Below are 24,732 nucleotides of genomic sequence, written 5' to 3'. Positions count from 1 at the left end.
CCCGGGCTGCATCAAAAGAAGCATAACCAGCAGGTCGAGGGAGGTGATTCTGCCCCTCTACTCCACTCTTGTGAGACCCCACCTGCAGTACTGCGTTCAGCTCTGGGGGCTCCAGCATAAGAAGGACATGGACCTGTTGAAGCAAGTCCAGAGGAGGGCCCCGAAGGTGATCAGAGGGCTGGAGCACCTCTCCTATGAAGACAGGCTGAGAGAGTTGGGGTTGTTCAGCCCCGAGAGGAGAAGGCGCCGGGGAGACATTATAGCAGCCTGCCAGTACCTAGAGGAGGGCCTACAGGAAAGATGGGGAGGGACTCTTTATCAGGGAGTATAATGGTAGGACGAGGGGTAACAGTTTTAAACTGAAAGAGGGTAGATTTAGATTAGATATTAGGAAAAAATTCTTTACTGTGAGGTTGGTGAGGCACTGGAATAGGTTGCCCAGAGAAGCTGTGGATGCCCCATCCCTGGCAGTGCTCAAGGCCAGGTTGGATGGGGCTTTGAGCAACCTGGTCTGGTGGAAGGTGTTCCTGCCTGTGGCAGGGGGGTTGGAACTAGATGATCTTTAAAGTCCCTTCCAACCCAAACCATTCTATGAGTTCATTTATTCTAAAATAATATAAAAAAGTAGAATAGATGCAAAAAAACCCAGGTTAGAAGTGTAGTTTGGATCATCTCTAAAGCCTGGCTTAATAATTGCATCAAAAATTGTGTGTGAACTTGAGGAATGCAAAAAGCTTGTAAGAATTAAAAAGCAAAGAGTTCAGCTTCAACAGCTGAGAGTTTCTAAAAATACCAGTGCAATGAACAGAATTCAATACGTAAAGTGAAAAGGTTGGGATGAAGATGACCTATATTATTTCTCTAGGGCAACAAAGTCAACTCAAACTTCTGAAGTATCTGTAAAATCCACTTGTCCAAAGCACTGGAAGACCCTCCTGTGCCACAAAGTAATGCCTTTCTGTAGTGGGGCTTTGCAAACGTGACTATTTTACCATAGAAATATTATGCAAAGTAGTAAAAGGTTTTGGTGATAGTTCCTTCTTTCTCTGCTGTACCACTTCTCCCATACTTGACAGATGGGTATTGGTAAAATTTGCTCAATCCTGCTGTTGGGTTTGATAGCTGTCCTATCCTTGACACCAATGCCTCCTTTGATTTATTTGAATTCTACCACCATTTCAAAGGATCACAAAAACCAAACCACGTATGTGAAGACTCTCATATGCCACAGCCTTGAAGACCTACAGAACAGCTCACTGGATGCAAATAAAGGAAACCAGGGAAACCCAGAAATGGCCTGCCTGCTAAGCACCCCAGGAACTTTTCACACTGAAATGTCCTTGTGATGATGACTCTTAAGAGTGGAATCATAAATATCAGCAATATCATTACGAACACTGGTATCAAGACTGCTGCTTAATTCCCCACAAGGAAGGGATCCAATCCTCCTGCTGGTGACATTTCTGATAAGAAGTCTGTGTGAAGACACTGCAAAAATCTAGTTTCAACCTTAGTGGGAAATATTTCATTATATTTTTCTGTTTCCTTGAAAATTCTTCCATGGGAAATAGACCAAACACCTGCAAGGAAGACGACTATATCAAATATACCTGGAATAGACAGCCTTGCATTTCCTTCTCCTCTCCTAAGAAAGATTTCACTCCCTGCCAGCATAAGCATGGCACTACTAGAAGGCAGGCAGAGAGCAAGACACATTACCTAGCAAATTTCTTTGCACCATAACAGGATCAGACAGCAAAAAAATCCTCTTTTCCAAAGGAGGTTGAGAAAGCATAAACATGAAGGTGTGGCTAACAATATTCCTTCACTCAAAGACGTAGTCCTTTGCAGATGCATTGTAAGAGGTATCAGGAATAACAGCTCCTGCCCACTACTTGTGAAATATATTAAGCTTAGTGTGATTGTGTTAGCTTTTCTGAGGAAGATGAATTTATGAGTTATAAGCAACAGCTCTGGATTTACTGAGGCAAGGTCTAGTATCTTGTGTTGATACATGAATTCGTCATGAAGAAATGTACTTGCCTCCTTAGGGACATATCCTTCCCAGCCTCAGACACAATATATTGTGATCTCTAAATGGTACAAAAGAGAAACACTAGCAAAAGGCAGGCTAGCAAGTCACCCAAAGGAGTAAGGACCAGATCTCTAAGCTCACATTACTTTTTCTATGTTTGGAAGTCCCTTCTGCAGCAGACAGCAGCTTAGTGAAATATCTCAAGAGGGAATCATACTAACTTTTGAATACCAGCAACTTCTGAAGAAAAAACAAAGGTGAGAGAACTGCCCACCAACTAATAGCCACAGGTGAAATAACTTGAAAAGCTGTTTAGAAAGAGAACCAGGCTCCTGAAAGGAGTCACTCTTCTGTTCAAGCAAGCTTGCAGCTTGGGGATGAAGTGTATAATCCTCAGTGCTCTCTAAAAACTGTTGAAAACAAAGTCCAAAAAAAGCACTCGTATATATTAAGCTGTTTATACTAGCAAAACCCTTTACCCACAAGCAGAAAGGTTAGCGGTTGGCAGCACTGAAACAACCCCACCCTGGAGAGGCCACTGCAGATGACCCCAAGCTGCAAAGCAGTTTCACAGCCTGCCTCTCGCCTCCAGCCCGCAGTCGCCATTTGCTGCATGCTTACCACAGACCAGACAGAATACAGCCGGACCCGTTCAGCAGAAGCAATAGTCAGCTACAAGTGCCCGATGTACGTTGTGCCTGGGGAAAATCAGGAACCAAAACTGACAGATATTTACTCCATTTACTAGTCTTCTGACATCAGGGAACACACTTCTGCTCCTCAGCTAAGGAAACTGAAGAGGTAGAGCTCCGGTTCATAGCTCAATACTGGCTCACTGGCTGAAGCTTAAAGGAATCTAGTAAGTAACCACTCTCTTCTACTTAAAAATAAACACTATGAATTGACCCAATACAGAGAAGGTCTCTCTTCTTGCCCCTAAGAAAGAACAGGCTTAGTTAATAATTAAGGTCATAAAACTGAAAGCACTTAGATACACAAAGGATGACTGAAAAAAGTGCTTATCATAACACTTTCCTTCAGATAATAAATCATGCTTTGAAAAAACCCAATCCCTGCATTTTACATTTACTTATCCTACTGGTGTCTAGACCTAGCAAGAAGCTGCTGTAACCATACGAGACTGCAGCCAGAGCCGTACCTGGCTCTCATGAGACCACATCCAGAGCACCAGCCCCAGTTTTGGGCACTCCACTACAAGAAATTCCCTGGGATACTGGAGTGTGGTCTAGTGGAGACCACCAGCATGGCCAAGCACTGGAGCACAAGCAAAAATACTTGCAAAATACTTGGAATATATGCAACTAACACCAAATTGAGCTGTCACATCAGCCTTCAGCCTGCAAAGCACACATAATAAGAAAAAAAAAATATTATGAGAAACTGCTGAAAACAAAATCCAAACTGCTATTAATTTTGAGAGGAGACTCCAGCTTCGGCCAGAAGTAACAACAATACTGGGAAGCACTGGTGCTGATTAACAGAGGGAAAACTGGACATTTTTACATCAGATCTACAGACTGGGTAATTCAGGCCATCTCACAGCACAAAATGGCAACAGGCCTACTGCATGGATATCTTTAATTGTTTCTACAATACTACGCTTAGTTTTAAAGCCTTCTGTCTCAGGAAGAAGTGTGTTTAAAACAGAGGGACAAGCACAAATACTTCAGATATTGGAGAGAACATTCTGTTCCTTTAAAGAAAAGGAATCAAACATGCATTTCTTTTTAATGGACCTGTTGGACTGCTTCCAAAAAGAAATGGTAACAGTCCCACTGTTTTGAGGCAAAATACCAGAAAACATGTCGAAGTAGTATTTATAAATTACTCAAACCTAACAGAAGCAGCAAAGCAGTTGTCTGGCTATGACAACTCATTTTAACAGCTGCATAGAAGAGTAACATTTTCAAAAGGATGCAGACTACACTGCAACAGGCTATTCATCATTTTCCAATTTGTGATTTCGTGCACCGTAAAAGGTTTTTGCAGAATGCATCTACTGCACTCATTGTCATTTTAAGAATACTGCATGTCTGAATTTGTACTGTGAAAAAAAAGGATGATGAAGTTTTCATGTCAATAAATCAAAATTCTTCGTTTTTAAATACAATTTTTTCCAAATACAGTTTCCATTGTTGTACTTCCGGTATCTGAATAGAAACATCAACCAACAGAAGCTCAAAATCAGTAAATAACATATACAAGCTTAAGCAAGTTAATGCCAAGTTGTATCTCATCAATAAATAGGAAGATAAACCTCCTCCTTTGTGCCTCAGCTCAGCTGTGATAGCACTGACATTCCTTATTGGTAACAAATAATCTCCTTTGCAAGGAATGCTATTGTAAGGAATAAATATTAAAACCCTAATGCTCCAGAACTCCACTTGCCACTAGCAAATAGTAAGTTCTTCTGAACAGTAATAAATTATGAATTGGCCAATTCAAAAGGCTTTTAAGACCACGTTTTTGTGAAGACAGCTCCCAGTTATGGAGAGTAAATCAATACACCCCTGTTGTATCTATAAGGAGGAATGACACTGGCAAGAACTAAGTCAATGTCACCTTCCTACTGCTTGTCCATCACCAGGACATGTGGTGTAAGAATGAAAATGCAAATCAAGAAAAACCTACAGAGCTGGACATCCCATTGTGCAGAAGTTAAGGATAAAGGACAGTGAAACACACTATCACAAGCCTACAGGCCACTGAGCGAACAGGCTGGGAGGAGTCAGGGTAGCTTCAAGTTTAAGAAAGCCACTATATGAATTGAAAGACCTGGCCTCTGGAGGAACAAGTCAACTTCTCACACTGGAAGCTCTGGAAGTGAGAAGTTTATTATTCCTGTAGTGAATCAGTGCTCTGTTAGAGCTTCCAAGCTACATACGCAACACATGAACACAAAAGGAAGAGCAGGACACTACATACAATTAAGCTGAAAATTTTAAGGACAATATAGGGAAAGTGTACAGAAACCCCCAATATGCTGGGGGGGGTCTAAATAAGCAAGAAAAAAACCTAAGCAGAGTTTTAAAAGAAAGATACAGTAATGTCGTTAAAAAAAGCCAAGGAAAAGTGTAACTGAATACAAGTAAGAAAGAGTTGGTTGAGCATTATGTGGTTACTAGGTTAATTTCATTACCTCTATTTAATAACATATTCCCCAAGCATTATCTCATCACATCCTACATTATGCAATAATTCAAAGCCATGTTTGAGTACTTATCTTCAGTTGCTTAATGATTAGTCTTCAATTCACACTGCAGATGTTTACTTACAGAACTAAGAACACTGGACATTTCTCTTTGCATGACAGCACTGTTGGAGCAATTTCCCAAATCAGCGTGAAAAAATATATTCAAAACCACCGCAATGCTTCACAAGAATGAAGCTATGGAAGATGATGTATCCATATGGTTGCATTACACAACTGGTTTCTCTAAAAACCTAAATAAGAGATCGATATACTTTTAATCTTGCAGTCAAATCCATATCAAAGAGGATGAAAACAGTAGCTACTTGAATCCAAGTGTGTTCACAATCGTAAGCTCCTTGGTACAAGAACATTATTAAAGGTAATTAAGTAGTTAAAAATAAGGCCTCAGAATCTATAGTAGTTTCAAGTATTATGAACTGGCATTTAATATATGCTTTTCAATACAACAATAAGTGATAATAAGTGTCAAGGACTTTATTTCCAAATAATATTAATTACACTGAAAATCAGGACAGAAGAGAGCAAACTTCAAGTACAACAAATGGGAATAAATATTTTTTTAATAAATTATCTCTCTCTCCCCTCCATTCACTAACAGCTCACAGAATGCAGAAAGTAAGTATTTCTCCAGTAAACTACAGGAACTATGAAGGTGTTTTACTGCGTGAGAAAAAGCACAGAATACAAAACCAGACTAATTGTGGAGAATTGGAACACCACCTCCGATCCACTGGCATCAGAGGACATTTGCTTAAATGGTACAGCTTGATTTTAGAAGAGCCTAGTTAGGTTTTATGATTGCTGAGAACATTACGGAAAGGCAAGAGTAAATCTAATCTCTGCTTTCTTCTTTTAGACTGATGGTAGATTACTCTTGAAGCCTAAAAGTTTGAAAAAGCATTAAGACTGAATAAGAGCTTCCTAAAGAAATTCTACAAGGCTCCAGATTTAAGACTAGGGTTTTTTCCCCTCTTTCTGGTCCATTCACTAATTACTCTACACACACAACACAAAGATAACAGATACAACTCCCAGATAACTTCTGTGAATCAAAGAAGAGCTTCTATATTTCCCTTGTTAAACTTCCTAACTGAATGTGTGCTACAGAACAAAGATCTCCTGGTATATATGCCCTACCTGTTTTTACATGTGGGCCTATAGCTCAAGGAACAATGAAGGGCAAGTCATAGTACCAAAAATAAAAAAACGGGGAAAAGCAGCTGGTGCCACTTTCACTTCCAAGTTCCCCTGCGGGCACCACTGAGTCACACACTTGAAAGGAGAACCTTTTTTTGTTGGTTTTTTTGGTTGTTTTTTTTTGGTTTTGTTTTGTTTTTTTTTTTTAATCTCCCACAGATGCTTTTAAAAGATTCAAAACCTCTTACTCCTGGTTGCAGTTCTACAAAAAACAGACTTAAAAAAAAAAGTCTTTCTTTTGGAACAAAATTTAAAACAACAAAGTGCTCTCTACACCTTACCAAATAGCATGCCCCACAGGTATCTGCTTAGGACAGTTATCCCTCTTACTCTCTAACTAACCCATCAGGAGGGTGCAGCTAGCAGAAAAGGACAAGCCCTGCAACACACAGAGGGGCCAAACACCTTGGTAAAATCCCTCCTCAGTAACTCCTGAAGTGCAACAGGCTGGATACACAAAATTTTTTCTTTCCACACACTGAGCTCCCAACAGCTTCAAAGCAATCCCACTAGCCTGAAAAATGTGGTTGTCCTCGCAGTGATGTACTTTATTACTAGAATTTGTTAACCTTGTCAGCTGTTACTATTATACAGTTTAAAAAGTTCTGGGATTGTTAAATTCCTACAGGCACATGGAGCAAAAAGCCTACACAAATTAACTGGTACTTCAGATGTGGTTTTCATGAAAGCTGACAGATCTGTAACAATTCCTGAAAACAATATAGGTTTGAGAAATTTTCCAAAGTGACACATCCTGACATAACAGCTGCATAGCTATGCTTTTTAATTATAAATGACACCACATCTGTGATAATAGGTTTCCCAAAATCTTGTGTATAAAGCAGTACATTCACGAACACACTGTTTTGTATTTTATTCTGTAATCAGTATTATCAACAGATGTAATGCAATGTATTCTGCATCAATTAATCTACTGCCCAGCCTGCTCTGAACTTTCACCTGTTCAATTTACAGTTAACTACTATGTACCTACTGATAGATACTGTAACAGAAAAGAAAAAAGTGTTCCTAATAAATAGGTTTACTATTATTTCAATTGAATATATAGATTTTTTTTGTTTGGAAGATTGTTTTAATAAAAAGTTGGGTAAAAAAAACCAGTTCATATGCCATGATGTTCTAACTGATGAGAAATTTCCAGAACTAATTTATAAGAAACCTGTGGCAGTCAAAGTTCTCAGATTCATCATTAAGAAGCCCTTGCAATTTCCAAACCAGGTATTTGCAGAAACGCAGGCCTTGCCTGCAGTAGGGAACCTGAGCTTGTTAAGGACCCCCCCTTGCCTGATGAGTCTTTTTGAAATTCACTGTGTGTGGGTCCAGCAGCTAGCCCTCCCCAAGGCTTGCAGTCCATGAAACCAGGATCTACACCTACCATTTAAAAGTTATTAACAGCAACACCGGTCCAATCCTGAAAGAGTTCTCGAACTGTTAACTACAGTTAGGCATAAGTCACAAATTCAAAAGTCAGGTAAAGAGGAGGCAAAAAAATTAAGCAAGAAAGTATACAACTGCAATCCTAGGTCCACACCGAAGAACAGCCTCCTAACAGCAAAGCAGCAATTGTTTCGAGCTCACTGCTCACATCCCTCACCAGGGTTCATTAACAACCCTTGAAACGATTACTGACCCATCCCACCAGACTCCATCCAACCTACTCCCAACATCACTATCCATCCTAAAAACAACTATGACAGCTTGCCGAAAAATTCTGAGATGCTCTTTGGCCAATGACAAGTTAGGCCGCAGCAGAAAAAAAATTTTCAGAATTCCCACTGAAAAAAAGTTTAATTTTACTTTTCCAGTGAGGGGGTGAATGCTGCAGATCAGCGAAAGAGAGCAGGAAGATCTCAGCCTAGAACTAGCTTGTAAATATTCCCAAAACAGACACCAAACTTCTGTGACTTTGCCCTGTCATGACTATAAGCATCTACTATAACCATTATTTGGCCATGAGGTAGTGCCAATTTCTATAAAATTGTATTATCCATCTATATGTTTACCTTGGTCACAGGTGTTCCCCCCCTCCCCCGTTTGAATAGTATTTCAAAATTGGAAACACAAAGCATTCAAACAAAAATATGTTTGTATTTTAACAGAAATTTTGAAGACATTTTTAATTCTGAAACTCAAATTTGCTGGAACTCAAGTGGCCACATTTTGCAGGCAAGACAAAAGATTTTGAAATAAATGGCTACCCTCTAAAGCAAGACATTCATGTTATCCAGTGTCTGAACTGAAATGGACTGACTGCAAGCAAAACTCAATTTGTTTAAGTTTTCATTCACAAAAGCAATTTCTTTTAAGTAATCATTTTGTACACATGAAAGACTGAAGCACGGAATAACGCTATTGTTATAAAAGATACTAATATTAAATAACAGTTATGTACTGCTGAAAATGTTACATTCAGAAACACTTTAGGAAGTGCCACACAGTTACTACACATGGTCTGCATTTTCTTTCCAAGGTAAATATCCTGGGAGTTGAAAATTGTTAACTGGTATCAAAATCTCCCTTTTTATCATTTTCAATCCCTCCCAAACCAGTGAAGAAACAGCAGCAATTCCCCATCTATAAATTACACAGGCTCAGCTTCAACAGCTTACTAGAAGAAAAACAACAGAGAACTTGAGATTTAGTGGTCTTCTATGCAGAGTAAGCCCCCCCATCCCTTGTTCTTCCCTTTTTAAGTTAAGAAGCTAAGTTAACAGAGTAACCCAAAGAGCTCCAGGACTCCATGCTAACTATTCTGCATTCAAACATGCGCAACGACTGTAATGTAAGGCTATAACCAGGATCACGCTTAGTAGAAAATAAAAAGCTTATCCTTTCTGAATTAAATCACACAAATATTACAGGGTAGTCAGTTCATTGCAATTTAAGAGAAATGGCAAAGCTCATTATGTTATTTTTTAAATTAAATGAGAAAGCAAAACGTAGCAGGCAACATGCACAACTATGCTACTTATATCACAACTTCAGTAAACAGGCAATAAAACACAAAAGCTCACCACCCCCCGCCAGAACCTACTGTACAGAAAGCCCTCTTAAGATTCACTCCTACAATGCAGTTAAGTAGAAGATTTCAGAAAAGGATGCACAAAAAACATTTAGCAGACTTAACAATTTGATTAAACAGAGTCCTGGGAGTTTAACAAATGTTCAACAGCATACGCATAACATTTACAACAAGAAAGAAGAAAGGCACCTGGAGACATCTGACACTGGGCATGCTCTGCAGGCATCTCAGTGCGCACATGCTCTCTACCAGGTTGGAGCAGCCTAGCCACAAAGACCTTGGCACAGAACACTGCAGGGTGACAAAAAGGAAGGAAGAGAAGAAGCAGTTAGATGCCACAACAAATCACTCAAGGCAGGCAACTCATTAGTATGTTAACGTGGGTACTTATCTAAGTTATTTCTACATTAATCACAAGGTTAGCGGCCAAGGGTAAAATAACGACTGAAGATCCTTTTCAGAAAATAAGCCATACCTCTGTCCTATCAAGGATAACAAGCTGATTTTCCTCATTTGCAACCACTTGGCTTTAATGCCCAGCTGAACATTTTAACTTACTACCAGTAGTATCAGAGTTGTCACGGTTTGGGTCCATCAGTTCAGCAATGCTTCCACACATCACTACCGACAAAAGAAGTTCTGCTGCAATGGGGGAAGATGCCTTACTCAGCAAACTGGCCTGGCCGTAATTGCTTGCAAGGTTTTTGCCTTTGCAGTCACCCTCGGGGAACAGAAGTGCAAGGAGCTTTTCATTAGGGTGGCAAGTCTTTAGAATACAACCTGGAAGAGCTTCGGCAATTAGGGTTTGGCACCCCGCACTGTCTCAACTTTCTCAAACTATTTGTGCTTATTTATTCTGTCAGCAAAGCCAACATTAACTTCTGAGGTTACAGTCTATGTACTGGGACACTGACAACCAAAAAAAAATTTAAGTGTTTTTTAGAGAGGAACACCACCTAGCTAAGTTCAAATTGCAAGACCAAGTTCTGCTTAGTCAAGATGCATGGTATCCTGATTAAATAGGTTATTGGGGAAAAAAGTTTGTATTATCAGTTGAGGGTATCGCAAAGCCAAATTATACCCTAACTACATTTATTACTCATACCACCACCCAAGCCAGAAAGAACCAAGCTTAACTACCAGACTCCATGTTGCTGACACTAGAAGTTCAGAAAAGTTTGGAAATCTTTTTTGTTTCTTTTCTGAAGCTGAAGAAATTTGATGCAGACAGACTCCCCAAACCTTTTATAGCTCCGTGATATTATTTCACAGTTCCTTTTAAGGACAGAATAGCACATACACTACATAATCATCAGATAAAGTTAGGGAAAAGGATTCAATTCCTCACTATCAAGCAGTGCACAAACCCAGCTCTAAAATTTGGCAAGGACTTAGTTTTCAATACTTTTCACACAGGCTTCCAATTTAGTTATAACAAACACCAAATCTTTAAAAGAAAAATCCCACGCAGATCAAAGTTGAAAGTGGAATAACCAGAGGTGAAGACTCAGGGAAAGTGGTTTGTGCCAGTAATGAGGGGAAGGAGGGAGCCCAGAGCAACTGAAGAGGTTAAAAACATATTATTTGTTTAAAAAATTCATATCTTATGAATAAAACAAAAGAAAGCCTAATATTTTCATCTCTGTGCTAAGGAGAGAAATTAAAGCAAAACCAGAAAAAGAATGACTCTATCAGCACCAAACCACACTGGAATTGTCTCTCCTCTTATCCAGCGGGAAGGTTGCAACTCCATATGGATGTTCTGTACTATGCATATATAGTGGGTGCATATATTTGGCACAATACCTGAATGGTGTTTCTGCAACACTGAACTGCTGAAATTCAGGGCATCACTGCAGGTATTTATTAAAGCCCAAATAAATTTATGCATTTTTAAACGTACAGGCCAGTAAAAATTTTAATTCTGCTCACATCACTTAGTAGAAGTCATTGATCAAGAAACACAACAAACTTCTCTCCTAAGGTTTTCAGATAAGGTGTACAAAACTGTGCATATAATCTGTATAATGAATCTACACCTAGAGGAGTCCAAAAACTGTAAGCTAAAAATCACTGGTTTAGGTTATCAGACTGTGTTTTCTTTTAGGAACTACTCTAGCTAAATAAGCTGAACTTTAAGAACTTAAGAGAAATATGGGTAACTTTAAAACAATTTTTTAATTTAGTTCAAAATACATTAGACACAGAGGCCATTTCCATGCCAAGTTTAAGCCACACAAACCCCTTTCCACAGTATTACGAAACACTGAATAAAATGGTTTATAAAAATAACTGGACACTTAGCTGTAGCAATGATATTGCACAGTACCACAAATTAAGTATTGCATTCTACTTCACACTAAAACAGGAATGTGCAAATATTTGTGTGCTTCACTGACATGTTATTTCTTGACCCTGCTTGTGCAGGAACTGTCATAATAAGAGCATAATAGCGTAGTAAAGATTTAATTTTTGCATAACAAGAGCCTGAACTTATGCCTTCACTTTCCACTTGCCTTTCGTCAGGATGCCAGGGAGATACAGCACTATTTAATAAAGTTTGGCCCTTCCCAACATGCATAATATTAAATGCACATATCAGCCGGTGTCAATCCCACCAGCAGAAAACAGAACCATACAGGTTAAGATAAAGCCAATCAAAACTCAAATTTTAAGGAACGAACTAATTTGCAATGCAGAGTTTTAATCAACTCACATTAAGATAGCTGTTTGTTCATCTGAATGCACTACTTGCAGGGGAGAAGCAAGCAGATGAAAGAGGGGCTTTACAGCTTCATGGCAAGGAGTAAATGATGCTGAAAGAATAAAGACAAATAGAGAAACCCTCATTCTGATCTTTTAGATGCCTTATGTTTGGAAAGATTAACACATTAATTTTATTTTTATATGATATACTGCAATTCTATACACAAAGAACTGCTTTGGTGATCCAGCCTCAGGAATTACATTTCAAGATCTAAGTTTCAATCTTAAATCTCAAATTTAAGAAACTTACGCAAATTCTTGCACTTGCATTCAAAACTATAAATTCTCAGTAGTATCAAAAAAAAGGAATATGCTTCAATGTCTTTAAAGGTCAGATGCTAAGAACTTCTTATATTGATAGTAAAGCACACAGCAGTGTTCCTCCAATAAATCAACTTTTGTAGGTGGTAACTCAGAGGATGGAGGCACAAAAACAAACAAACAAAAAAAACCAACAACAAAAAACCACCAAACCCCAAACCTATTCGCCTTGGTATTTCTCAGGTGTACAGTGCTGCTATTTTGTTAAAGCACTGTAAAAAGTCAAGAAAGCTTTCATTTCAGTGCATTTGAAATTCAGAGTTACATCCAAACAGAAATCCTCACACTTTCCTACCCTTTAACAAAAAAGAAAAAAAAAATCTCCCATTTATCCTACAAAGCCCACTAAATTGCTCAAGAAGTGAATACAGACTATAGCCTGTGATCTTGATGGAACTAATACACCTTTGATATCTAGTGATGGAAATACTGCAGTGTCATAATTAAGAATGACAGCATGTACATAACCAAGCCTTATTGCTGGAAGTTTTATAAAGTATTTACAAAACTCAGAATTTTTCACCACATTCATTTTATTTACACAAGATAATTTAAGGAATCAAAATTTATTGGTGTGTTTACAGTTTGGGAAATTATGTTCTTTAAGGCAAAAATATCCTTGCTTTTGAAAATCAGTTTCTAGACAGAGTCCAGAAAAGACTGGTGAGGGGAGGTATTTTGGAATTTCAAAGAAAAACACAGTAAATCAAATGAAGGAGCTAATTTACTCCATTTTATTAAAGAGCATTACTAATTATACAAACTCACTCCTCCTGCAACTTGTTTCTTCTGCAGTTTATTACAAAACTAAATTGAACATAAGAACCTAACAAATCATTCAAGTTTACAAATCCTGAAAGTTTTTAAAAGAGTAAAAATTTAAAGTTTAAAAGACTTTACAAAGTCTGAAATGCTTTTCCCAACTTTCTTGTGACAAGCCAGCTCCTCAGTAAGGTTAGTTCATGTTCTGGATGTCTGAAGGACTACAAATAGGGACTCCAACTGGCAAAAAAGGTACAACCAAAAAGCTTCAACCTTCATTCTGAATTCTCTTCAGGTTTTTAGCTATAAGGAACTCACGTGCTATTCAACATCAGTAATTTACTGTTCAGTTTACTTTGATTTAGGCCTGCACCAACAGAACTGATACTTCTTCATTTCCATTAACACTTAATATTGAAAAATTCATGGGGTAACTGCTGTTACTTAAAACCCTCTCTATGGCTGGGAATGACAGGCACATTCCCCAGTAGCTCAGATTTAATGCTGCAAAAAGGGGTATTCTGAAAAGCAAACTTAGACTTAAGGACAGTATGACCGTTTATGAAAGCTATATGCTCTCAAGTCAAATTTAATATCAAGCTCAGATCTTAGTCTCTCAAAAATCAGCATTAAACACAATAAGACATAAAAAAATATAAAGCAGTAACACTGTTCAAAGGCCTTCAGTATTATTTTACACTCGGCAGGGAATAGTTGCCAACTACTCAAACTCCATCCCCTTTTGCTAGCTGGGATATCATCCCGATCTTACCTGGTGTCTTTACTTCAAGTGATTTATTCAAAATAGTGACAAGCAGAACAGTGGTGAACCAACGAGATAACAGAACAAGTAGTCTGGATATTTGCAAGAAGCGGAAAAGTAAAAATGTCAAAGTATACTCTTAAGTGTGAATACTTAATCAGAAATAAAGTGTGAGGGCATGCATGTAACACAAATACACGTGTTCCACAAGTGACAGCCTGGCTTGGGATGATAACACATTCACTATGCTGCGCATTTTGGTACAACATTTAATATCTTTGCTGAGGTACTCGTAAACAAAGAAACAATTTACGTCAGACCAATAGTAGTACTTGGTACTCTTCCTATTCTCATTTCAAAACCAAGTTGTCCCTTGAGAGATGCAGTGTATTCACATGCTCCATACAAGTTTGTTGGAATCGGTGCCATCACATCACTACCTTTTCCATGTCCAAAATGCAATCTCACATCCAGTCTTGAGTGTCTGATTTGGAAGGCTGAGTACCATTCGTACAATATATTTCCAAAATCCAGGGAGTTTTACATATGCATTCAAGTGTTCTGCTTCAATTTAAGAACGGCTACATTCTCAGATCAAGAAGTTGTCTTAGGTGTAACTTACTCTTGCATTTCTGTCCTTCAATGAACTACAAATGCAAAAGCTAATTTCTCAAAAGTAAGTATTCACAGAGTAGCAAGGTCATTTTAACTTGTGAAATGTTTTTGATTATTCCTTTATTGTTATCAGATCATTCTAAAAAAAAAAAAAAAAAAAATCGGTAACCAATAGCTGAGGCACACTTCCATTAGAAAAATCTATTTAGCTAAATGATTGCCATTCAAAATAAAAATCGCTCGATGTTACAACCTTCCAATAACCATTCAAGATCTGCACGTACATTTCTTGCATTTGGGGAAAAAACACTAAGTGAGGAATCAGGAAATTTAAAGCAAGACAAAGGGAAATAAATTATCAGATAAATTCTCCTCATTACCACACTGTTCTTCTAGATAGGACAATGAATTCACAGAAGGGTGATCGATAACGCAGTCCCACTCTGCTCCTGAAGATCAAAGTACGCGTTTGCTACAACCAAATGAATGCTACAAAAGGAATATGGGTTCAATGGAGAAAAGATTAAACGCTTTCTTTGAATATAACAACAATCTTACTCCATTATAATTTATTCATCAGGATAAGACTCATGAGATGCAGTAGCTCGTTTTCAGGAAGATACAAAAGACTAGGAAGAAAATCCTAGTATGTTTACATAAGTCACTCTGAATGTTAACTGAAATAACCTAAATTTTCCAAAATACACAGTATTTAGATTAACCCTTGCTTCCTTCATGTATGTACATCCCAATTCTCAGTTTCAAAACTCCAGAAGTGTGATATTCCTTTCTGCATTAACATATCCTATGCTACATAAAAAAGGCCATTTCAAAAGAAAAATGGCTTTCCTATGCTTTTATGCAGCAGGAACAGAGGTGTTACAGACATCTACAGACAGCTGCACACCTGCTCTTAGTAAATCATAACTGGGCGGGGAAAAAAAAAAAAAAGAGAAACTCAGAAAACAGACCTAGCACTGCCAACTGAAATAGCAGAAACTTTTAAGTTAAACACTTAGAAAAATGTGGCTGAAACTTGTCTAAGAAGTTAAAAGTTGTCTTAGACTCTTTTCTGTGCTAAGTTTTTAAGGATGAGGCCTAACACAATCTAAAAATAATATTAACCCCATCTAAAAATCTAATATAGACAAGGCAGCGTGCACTTTAACTTGACGAGTTTAAATGCATATGAAGTCTGGCCTCAGCACATAATAAAGTGCTAGCTTCACATTCAGGGTTTGTACACCAAATGCTGCAGAGGAATATTTATACAGCCTTTGATAGCTGACTCACATTTTACTCTTTGAAATGTAAGATTCAAAACTTGGGCAAGAACTAAGCCTCCAACCTGCATATACTTGCGCTCAAATTCAACTTAGCTTTACTGCTGCCTTTGATAGGACTCTTCCATGTTTCAAAAAGTTAAGCAATATTAAATATCATAACATCGGGTATCTTAATCAGGAGTACACGTTTATGCTTCCTCTTCCCCCACCCCCCCAGCGTATTTTAAATTATTTCCTCTTTTCAGTTTTTATCATTAAAGATGTCAAGTTCACTTCTGCCTCCTCATTCTCTCATTTTAGAAAAAGGCACACCCTGAACAGCAAATATTCCACGGGAAGATGTTATTTTGCAGTGTTAACTCCAAGGTGAGTCTGATTGGTGTGTGGGACAAATTCAATTTGGTAGTAGATGAGACTGCAAGAAATGTGTCAGACTAAGGTTAATGAGTATTTCCCTTAGATTTTCCCACAGATTTTTTTTTAAAGAGTTACGCATGCCCAAGACTTCTCCACCCTAACAAAAACAAATTCAAGTCCTCAAAAAATCAAACCAGGAAACAACAGTACCTTGTGCACAAGTAATTCATTATCTATGCATTCATCAATTAAATTCAAGTATAATTTTGCACAAAATACCACGCCAGCAAAACAAATGCAGAGCTAAAACAATATGAGATCAACAGCACCTACAAGAGTTTTTTCTACAGTAGATTAAATATTGAGGCCTTAAAATATGCTTTAATAGCTGTCTACAAAAGAGAACACTCAAGCAGCTTAGTGTTATTGCTATTAACATCAAAAGGAATTGAGGCATACTGCTTCGTACTAACTTTAGAAATAAGTTGCCAAGTTCTTTAAAGCACTAACTTACAATAAAGCTGGGCATTAAGAGAGGTGCAGGTCTCCCATTCGCATCAGGTATTCAACTTGCATAACTTTATTTTCCTATCAGCCAGGGACCCCACTTTCTTTCCTAAGACACACAAATACCTTCCAAACTTGTCTTTAAGATAACATGCTGTAGCCTTTTACAGTCATCTCAAAATTTCAGATGAACGTGACTCAAAATACAACCACACTCCCTTACTCTGAAATAAACCCACTATAACTTTAAAGCTCATCTTGAAAACCATGCCTTGCAGCTGGCTCAGCTATGCTTTGAAAACAACTAGGAACGGAACTTTATGTTGAAATCTCTTCAAGGATTTAAAAGGCTGACTCCAAGTGCTGCCCACAACAAGATTTCAAATGGCATTTCAGCAGGATAAAGCTACTGGAATTTGTACTACGAGCAACTAGACAACTTCTCTAAATTTCTGATGAACTCATCAGAGGACATGGCTAGAAATCAGAGCAGATAGCCATTGCCTTCCTGAACCTGACTGAGAAGTTCAACGAAGTCATTGGTAAGGCTGCTTTCTCCTTTCAGAAGCAGGATTTGTAAGCTGTTTGCTTAGTGCCCCTGTACCTGTAGATACTGCTTTCCAGCTCCACAGAAGGCAAGTTTACCTTATGTTCCTAGGTCTGTTTTTCACAGTAGATTTGCAATTTCCTAATAAACTGCCTGTGCACTTACTGAATATGCCCTTTCTTACTGTAAGCTCAGCACCTAACTTGGTGTGTTCTAACACTTTAGGGACATTAAGCAGTTAAAGCAAGATACTGAATTTGCGGACAAACTCATCTAAGCAGAAGCAGCAAGATATAGTACAGGGTGACTTCTTACCTGAAACTTTGTTTCTGGGCTTCAGATCCACCAATCCAGAATGAAAGGGGATTCGAATGGGTTTTCCTTCTCAGACTTGTCTGTTAAAAGAGAGCAGCCAATCATCTTCAGCTTGGTGTATCTACTTCTTTCTTGAACGAAATCCCAATTACGTACTCCTAATGCTGTTAGAGAGACAAGGCAGCCTAGGCACCTTACCAGTCCAGTAATGACTACGTTAGTGGGGTCATCGGATTGGTGGATCTAAGACAAAGAAACGGTTTTAGGGACAAGAAATTGCTTTCCCCTGCCCTGAAACACCCAATGCTCAGCAGCGTTTTGGGGCTACAGCTCACTTTGCAAAGATTAAGGAAGATGAGAAGAAACTACAATGCAAATAACGAAGCAAAATGCTAAAGCTTCAACTGCCACCTTACACCTCATGAGCCTGCTCCATGAACTGCCAGAATGGTCACACAGGTTTTCAAAACAGTTCAGTACAGTTCTCCTAATTTGCCATATACATGCTCTAAAGCATTTTATTGTAATGATTATTTCCCTGTTTCCAGGCTCAAAATGATCAAACTTGCCTCATGTATCTGCAGCACAAAGATGGAGTCTTCAAGACATTTATGATCTGAATGACAGCACTGAATTCAGTAAGTTTTCAGTATCGCTGTGTCTCTGGAAAACAATCTAAAACTAGAGGAGAGTAAGCCAAGGCATGCTACTCCCAAGACAAGAAAAAGTCACCTCTTACTAAGCAAGATGATAAAAGGCCTTCATCCAGTACTTTCAGCAGTCCACTTAAGAGTATAGGTGACTAATTTAAAGCAGCTGTAACAATAACACCTAAGAGAAGATGGAGTCAGCGGAAAGCCCATACTATGTGTGTAACAGAAAGTGTATCCTAGAGAGACCAGACTGTTTGCCTTCCAGTCAGATCTTCAAAAAGTTTGAGATGTGGCCTACAAAATTTCCCCTAACAGCAGCCATAAGCAACAGCAACATTTTCTATAACATAATGCTGCAACATCCACAGAAGAATATGCCACCGCTGTCTCTCACCCTTTCCTCTGCTCTCCAACCCCTCCAGAGAGCTGAACCAAGCGTTCTGCAGCCTCCACAATCCTGCTCCACATCTCAAAGCACCAGCAGCTCGGCAAAGAGTCAGAAAAACTGCCATTGTTCGCAGCTGTGCCAAGACACTGTCTCGAAGACAGTCACGTCCCTGACTGCCCAGAGCTACCCGAAGAAAGGCGCATCTTCATCATGGGGCAATTTTCTGCTTTTCTACCACTGGTAAAGCAAAAGATTATAGGGCGACATTGCAAGGACAAAGCAGCGCTGTAAGCCTGATACTGTGTCCAATCTATGATTTTTAAGGCTGCCAAGTAAAGTGATAAGATGTCAAGGCATATGACTCAGAATTTTAAGGGTACAATATAGCTCAGTAAGAAGCCAGCTATCAAAATTATATAACATACTGATTTGCTAAGTCACAACAGAGTCAGCAGGGTGTTGGAAGGAGAGGCACTTCACCATGAAGGCATTCCTTAAAAGTATTTGCAAGTGTTACAGCACAGCTCTGATTTTTGTCTCGAGAAGTACTGGCGTGATGGAGACAGCCTGAATAGCAAGTTTTCCTGGCTAGTCCTTCGTCGCCCAAACAGAATTGCCTGAAAGATTCTCTATCAAATACAAGCTGTAATTGTAACTTAAATTTTGCAAACAGATTCTGAGTATAGATTTTCAAAAAGCTGTCTGTATTTTTGTCTGAAATCTTTAAACTGGCGTGACTGAAAAAGATAGAAGATTTGAACAAGGTATCACTGTGCGAGGCAACCTGAACACAAGTTGTCACAACTTCTTTTGTAACAAAACTCCATGTTCAAGAACTCCTCAACAGTATGAAACTCAGAACACAGGCCCACAACTCATAACACTGAATATATAGTTGTGTTTTTCCTCTAAATCAATGAACAAAACAAAACCTTGTAGCATTGCCACAGCTAAAAGTTGATCCGAAAAGCCTTTCTTTACCATTTTGCCCAGAAAGCACATCAGTCCCTATTCCTAGCAAGGAATCTCACGAATCTACAAATCTACAAGGAATCCTACATCTTACAAATTTCTGTCTGTATTCATACAAAAAATGAGCCCAGGAAGCTGAACTACTCTTTGATCCTCAATAAAAATGTTCATTTCCTGGGGTAGAAGTACAGGGATGCAAGTCCTGAGGGGACCTGGATTAACAAAGCAATGAAGAAACAACATGCCTTCAAAAGCTCCCATTGTTAATTTAGCCTGCATGAGAAGCAAATTAAGTTTCCAAAAAGAGCCAGTGCTTTTCTGTTGTTAAAATACGAATGGTGTTGCATTATTTTTGCATTATCTGGTCTCAGCCATGCACTACTCGTACTGGGAAATGTGTGGAAGTAGTATAGGAAAACAGAGTAGGCTGTCAGATGTCACACTGCTGAGCTCATAAACACACCAATAAACTGGGGAAGGAAGGGATTTTCTGTGAATAATGAAGTACTACCAATACCATGAAAATCAAACCGAGAAATCAGATTATATAACAACATAAACAGTGGCATTAGTATAAAGACAACATCACTAGAGAAAAAAGCTGGAATGTTAAGTATTGTTACTAATCAGCATTAGTTTAAACAACTCAATAAATATTCTCATTTCCCTTCAATTTATTTTCTCCCTTGCAACAAAAACAATTGTCACAGAGTAGCCCTCTTATAACCATGGTCTCTTATTCTCTCCCACACACCATTCTTCCCTCATTGGCACGTTTGCTGCAACATCCATTTCATTTTAAACCCATCAGCAATCTCACTTTGCACGCTGCTGCACAAGCACTCAAAGCAGCGCAGGAAGATGAAACTGAAAATGCCAAAGCAACAGTGACCTCTAAACTCCACAGCAGTAAAACATAACGCATCAAAAGACATACATCAAGTTGATTTAACAAGAAGCAAAGGTGTTTTAGAAAACACACATGAAATGAAAAGGTACATCCATTCTTCAAAGAACATTTCCAATTCTCTCTAAGGGTACAGCTTGTAACAAGGCAGTTTGTTTTGCTGAGATGCTGCTTTCAATGCTCATCGGTGACCCAAATTTTTAGCAACGTTCAACAACTCTGCCTAAGGGATACAGTCAGAACGGTCTGAAATGTAGAAATGGCATACATGTGCTTTACAACTTTTTAAAGGAGCAACCCAATAGCACTTCAGAGAGGGCAGCTGGCGCGCATACCAGCGTGCCTGCAGAGATGTGATCTCATTCCACAGTGACACCTGGACACTGGATTTATGAGCACAATTCAGGACCTCCCGGTCCCAAGCCAGAGCTCACAGGCAACACATCGCCCTGAAACGCAACATGCCCAGCGGTGCTCACACACACAGGAAGCTCTACACATGTTTCAGGCAGCAAGGGAACTTTCTCTGCTGGATCTCACTTGCTCAGCATTGTTGCAAAGGTTGGAGAATTCAGTAATGTTACAAAATTTAACTGCATTGTGAGGCAAAAAAAATCTCCAAATCTCGAATGAGATTTAAGAAGCCTTTGGTGAAACACCAGCGTTTAGTCTCCCCATTTAGTCTTCTTTCTGTTAAGAACTAAAAGCAATTTAGTTTCAGAATTTTCCCTACAAATGGAGCATCTGCAGTGTTCCTTCGCCTGTATAAACTGATGGCTGCTGCCATAATGATCCCAAGCTTCAGGTAACTTTTTTCTTTATAACCCCTCTTCTGCATCTTTGTATTCTCCTTCTTCCCTTTGCCGCCCCATTTCCCCAATCAGTCTATCGTTTCACCTAACCTTTCCCAAAAGATACAGCTTTCCACACTTTTTTGTCCACTTCCCTCACTTCATCATTACTCTGCTGGCTCTAAAAGCAGCTGCCTTGCTCTAATTCATTTTCTTAAGCTTTTCCTTCCCACTTTCTGCACCGCTGCCAAAGTCACAGCAATCTATTCTCTTTATATTTGCATCCTTCCTCTTACAGGCACTCTCTGAAATGTGACTATCACTCTGATAGCCTGTGCAGCAGCACAGAGCTTGCATGCTCTGCCCCAAAGGCTCGTCTGTGCCTTCCTAACAGCCATCTAACCCTCTTCAGATATCTGCTCTAGCCATTTCCTTTCCCCCCCCCCACATATGAAACTGTCCAGCATGCCATCAACTGCATGCTTTAATGCCTGACATGCAGCTCTCAACTCCGCTAACTTAGCTACTGAAGATTAAAAAAAAAGATAACTGCAAAGAGATTGTTATCCTACTGAAGAAAGCACTAGTTTACACACAGGTTTACAAACATCTTACTAACTCTCCATCTACTCCCAGCATTTGACTAAGAACCAGCCACGTTTTAGCTAGAACACTACTTTCTTTGTTTCAGATGCAAAGATGATTGTTGCCTGTATCTCTATCACTATGAAAGTAAACTCTTTGAAGGATTCCTCTAAGAACATGTGGAAAAAAATTCAGAAAAGTGTAACCGCCTGCTTGGCTTGCAATGATTGAGACAGGGAAGAAAAAAGCCAGAACGTTACAGCCCTACTGAGATATATACAGCAGCTGCATTTTAGCTTCCAAACAGAATGCTAAGATTTATTTTGCACTGTAAAGCTTTAAATAGTTTGGGGGCACAGCCATCTCCAGTTGCACTAACCCAAGGAACTTCAGGTACCGCTGGCATGATTTACGGAAGAAGCTGCTGCTGGCAAGGCATGCCTACGTGAGGTACTTTATTCCGAGTTTGTTACCTTTTGAAGACCTTCAGCTCACATCAAAGTTCTGCCAGGAGAAACTGAAAGACTTTTGGCAAGATATTCAATTATAGTTCTTCATTTATTATTTACAGAGGCACTTAAACACTGGACACTTTTATGAGAGACAGAGAGAGACGTTCTAGACAATGAAGGCAGTATATTAGGAAGAGTATTTTCCATATGTATAACTTTAAGATACAAATGATAATACAGTGTAAACAAGTGCTTGTCAGTTTTATTCCTCGGCACGGTCTCTCCATAACCCTTTCGTGCTACTACACGGAGCGGTGTTATATTGAATTTAAACTGCCAGCTCTGCAGCAGAGGGATCTGTGTTTGGAGAACGGCACGCGCACCAAGGACACAGTGGAAAGACAGATGATAATAAGCTCAGTAAGGGTGAGAATTTACACACAGTTGGCTTCCTGCTTCAGTAACCATGTCCCATAGGTGTCTGCTGGGTACAATAGCCTGGGAGCAACAGATTTCTTTTTTTTTTATACTGTCCACATCTTATGCTGCATGCAGTTCCCCCCATAAATGCATACCTTTTAACCTGTATAAAAAAACCTACTTGCCATACTTTTAAAACCACTTTAATACAAACTAAGAAGCTAATTACCCCCTACTTTGAAAGTCTGCTGGTACAACAGAGGTATGGTTCAGTGAAGCTTCCTGAGAAAATGAAAACACAAGGCTTTTAGCAGGTATTGAAGGCAAATGCATATAAACTGAACAATACAGATTTTATACACAACTCAGAATCTATAGGGGAAAAAAACCCTATTTCACAGAGCATTCTTGTTGGTACTTCACCTTAAGAAAGAAAAACGTTTGGTTCTTTAAAAGAGCAAAAAGGTTACAGTTATCTAATTTCACAGAGAAAATCAAAACCAGGGGAAGAAAGAGCCCTTTCAATCATTTTGGCTAGCCCTCCATCTGTTCTGGATTACTTCCTTACTACTCATTTTCTAATAGTTTGCTCACTCACGCAAAGCATTTCTAACTGAGACAGCCTAAGTACAAAGGTATCTAAACTAAAAACAACCCCATCAGATACGCTGTCAGCCTAAATCTGGACCTCCCGCAGTCGACACAAGCTAAACTTTGAGGCCTCGTGCCCTCCTGAAATCACCTCTACCGGCAACGGGTATCCTGCCCATAGACGTAGATAGCATCTGCAAATGAAAGCCATGAAACGAATGTCATCACTAAATCAGTTGCTCATCACTGTTAAAATGGCTAGATGACACGATTTGCAAAACTAGAGCAAGAGATGTAAAGCCTTAAACTGTCCTAAAAGATACAGTTACTTCAGAACACTCACTAAAACTTCATACGGCAAATGAAAATTGTCACTCCGAAACCTTCAAATATTTCTCTTAGATTCCAGCTTTAAAAATAGAACAGTATTATTTCCATGACTGATTTTTCTTTAAATAAATGCAAATGATCTATCCAGTGAAGGCACAGTTGAGGGCTAGAACATCGTGTTCTGAAACTTCATGCAATTAACATGTTGACACATTATCTCTTGTTTATCAGCCGCTCAGAATGATAGTGTATTTGCTCCTCAGTACTTTTGCATCATACATTTACTCCTGTATTTACTACAGATTCATCCTTGGCATTGGAGGGAAGCGATCCGAGTACCCAAAGCGCATCAAAACCAATCTCCTGTATCAAAGAGAGGCATAGAACATCCTGCTTTTAGTAAACAATAACATTTTTAAAAAGAAAAGCATCCCACTAAGTCTGACACACTAGGACAGTCCCTGGTTTAGGGATGTTTGCCACCAGCATTAACAACCGATACAAGAGTTTGCACATAATACTGAAATCACTGACTGAAAACTCAGTCAATACAGCTTCTACTTCTGCTTTGTGTATTTAAACAAATCTTCCAGAGAATCTTATCTTCTACGACACACAGGAAGGCAAAATCTCTGAGCCATGCCTTCATTTAGGAATGTCTTTCAATGGTTTAAGTGAAACATTTACACTCAAACACAACTGTTTCTGTGCAGGCCTCCACTACAGTCGAAATTAAATTCAACTACCAACTACATTTTAGAGAGTACCATTTTCTACAGGAAACTACAGAATTAATCATTCGCCTTATTGAATTTTTATATTTACTAATTTCTTGTGAAAGAGAGAAAAATTTGTTTCTTAAATCTGCTACTATGTAATAAAAATCTGAGTAGC

The 24,732-nt window shown here is 38.8% G+C and overlaps 1 protein-coding gene across 5 annotated transcripts in view; it reads right to left on the bottom strand.

Annotated features, from left to right (window-relative positions):
* Positions 1-24,732, bottom strand: part of FBXW11 (F-box and WD repeat domain containing 11) — a 77,901-nt gene that overhangs the window by 51,218 nt on the left and 1,951 nt on the right. The window contains exons 2-4 of one of the 5 annotated variants that reach the window (XM_069772802.1): positions 17,750-17,829; positions 15,118-15,226; positions 9,700-9,801 (exon numbers count right to left, since the gene is read on the bottom strand). The exons of 1 other annotated variant lie outside the window; for it this stretch is intronic. In XM_069772802.1, the coding sequence (XP_069628903.1) occupies positions 9,700-9,750 (51 nt within the window). In that variant the 5' untranslated portion in view covers positions 9,751-9,801; positions 15,118-15,226; positions 17,750-17,829. The remainder of the gene's footprint in view (positions 1-9,699; positions 9,802-15,117; positions 15,227-17,749; positions 17,830-24,732) is intronic. 3 more of the 5 variants (XM_069772803.1, XM_069772805.1, XM_069772801.1) reach the window with 3 other exon arrangements.

This window comes from Haliaeetus albicilla, chromosome 27 (genome assembly GCF_947461875.1).
Source record: "Haliaeetus albicilla chromosome 27, bHalAlb1.1, whole genome shotgun sequence".
Lineage (NCBI taxonomy): Eukaryota > Metazoa > Chordata > Aves > Accipitriformes > Accipitridae > Haliaeetus > Haliaeetus albicilla.
This window is presented reverse-complemented; position numbering and strand designations above follow the sequence as displayed.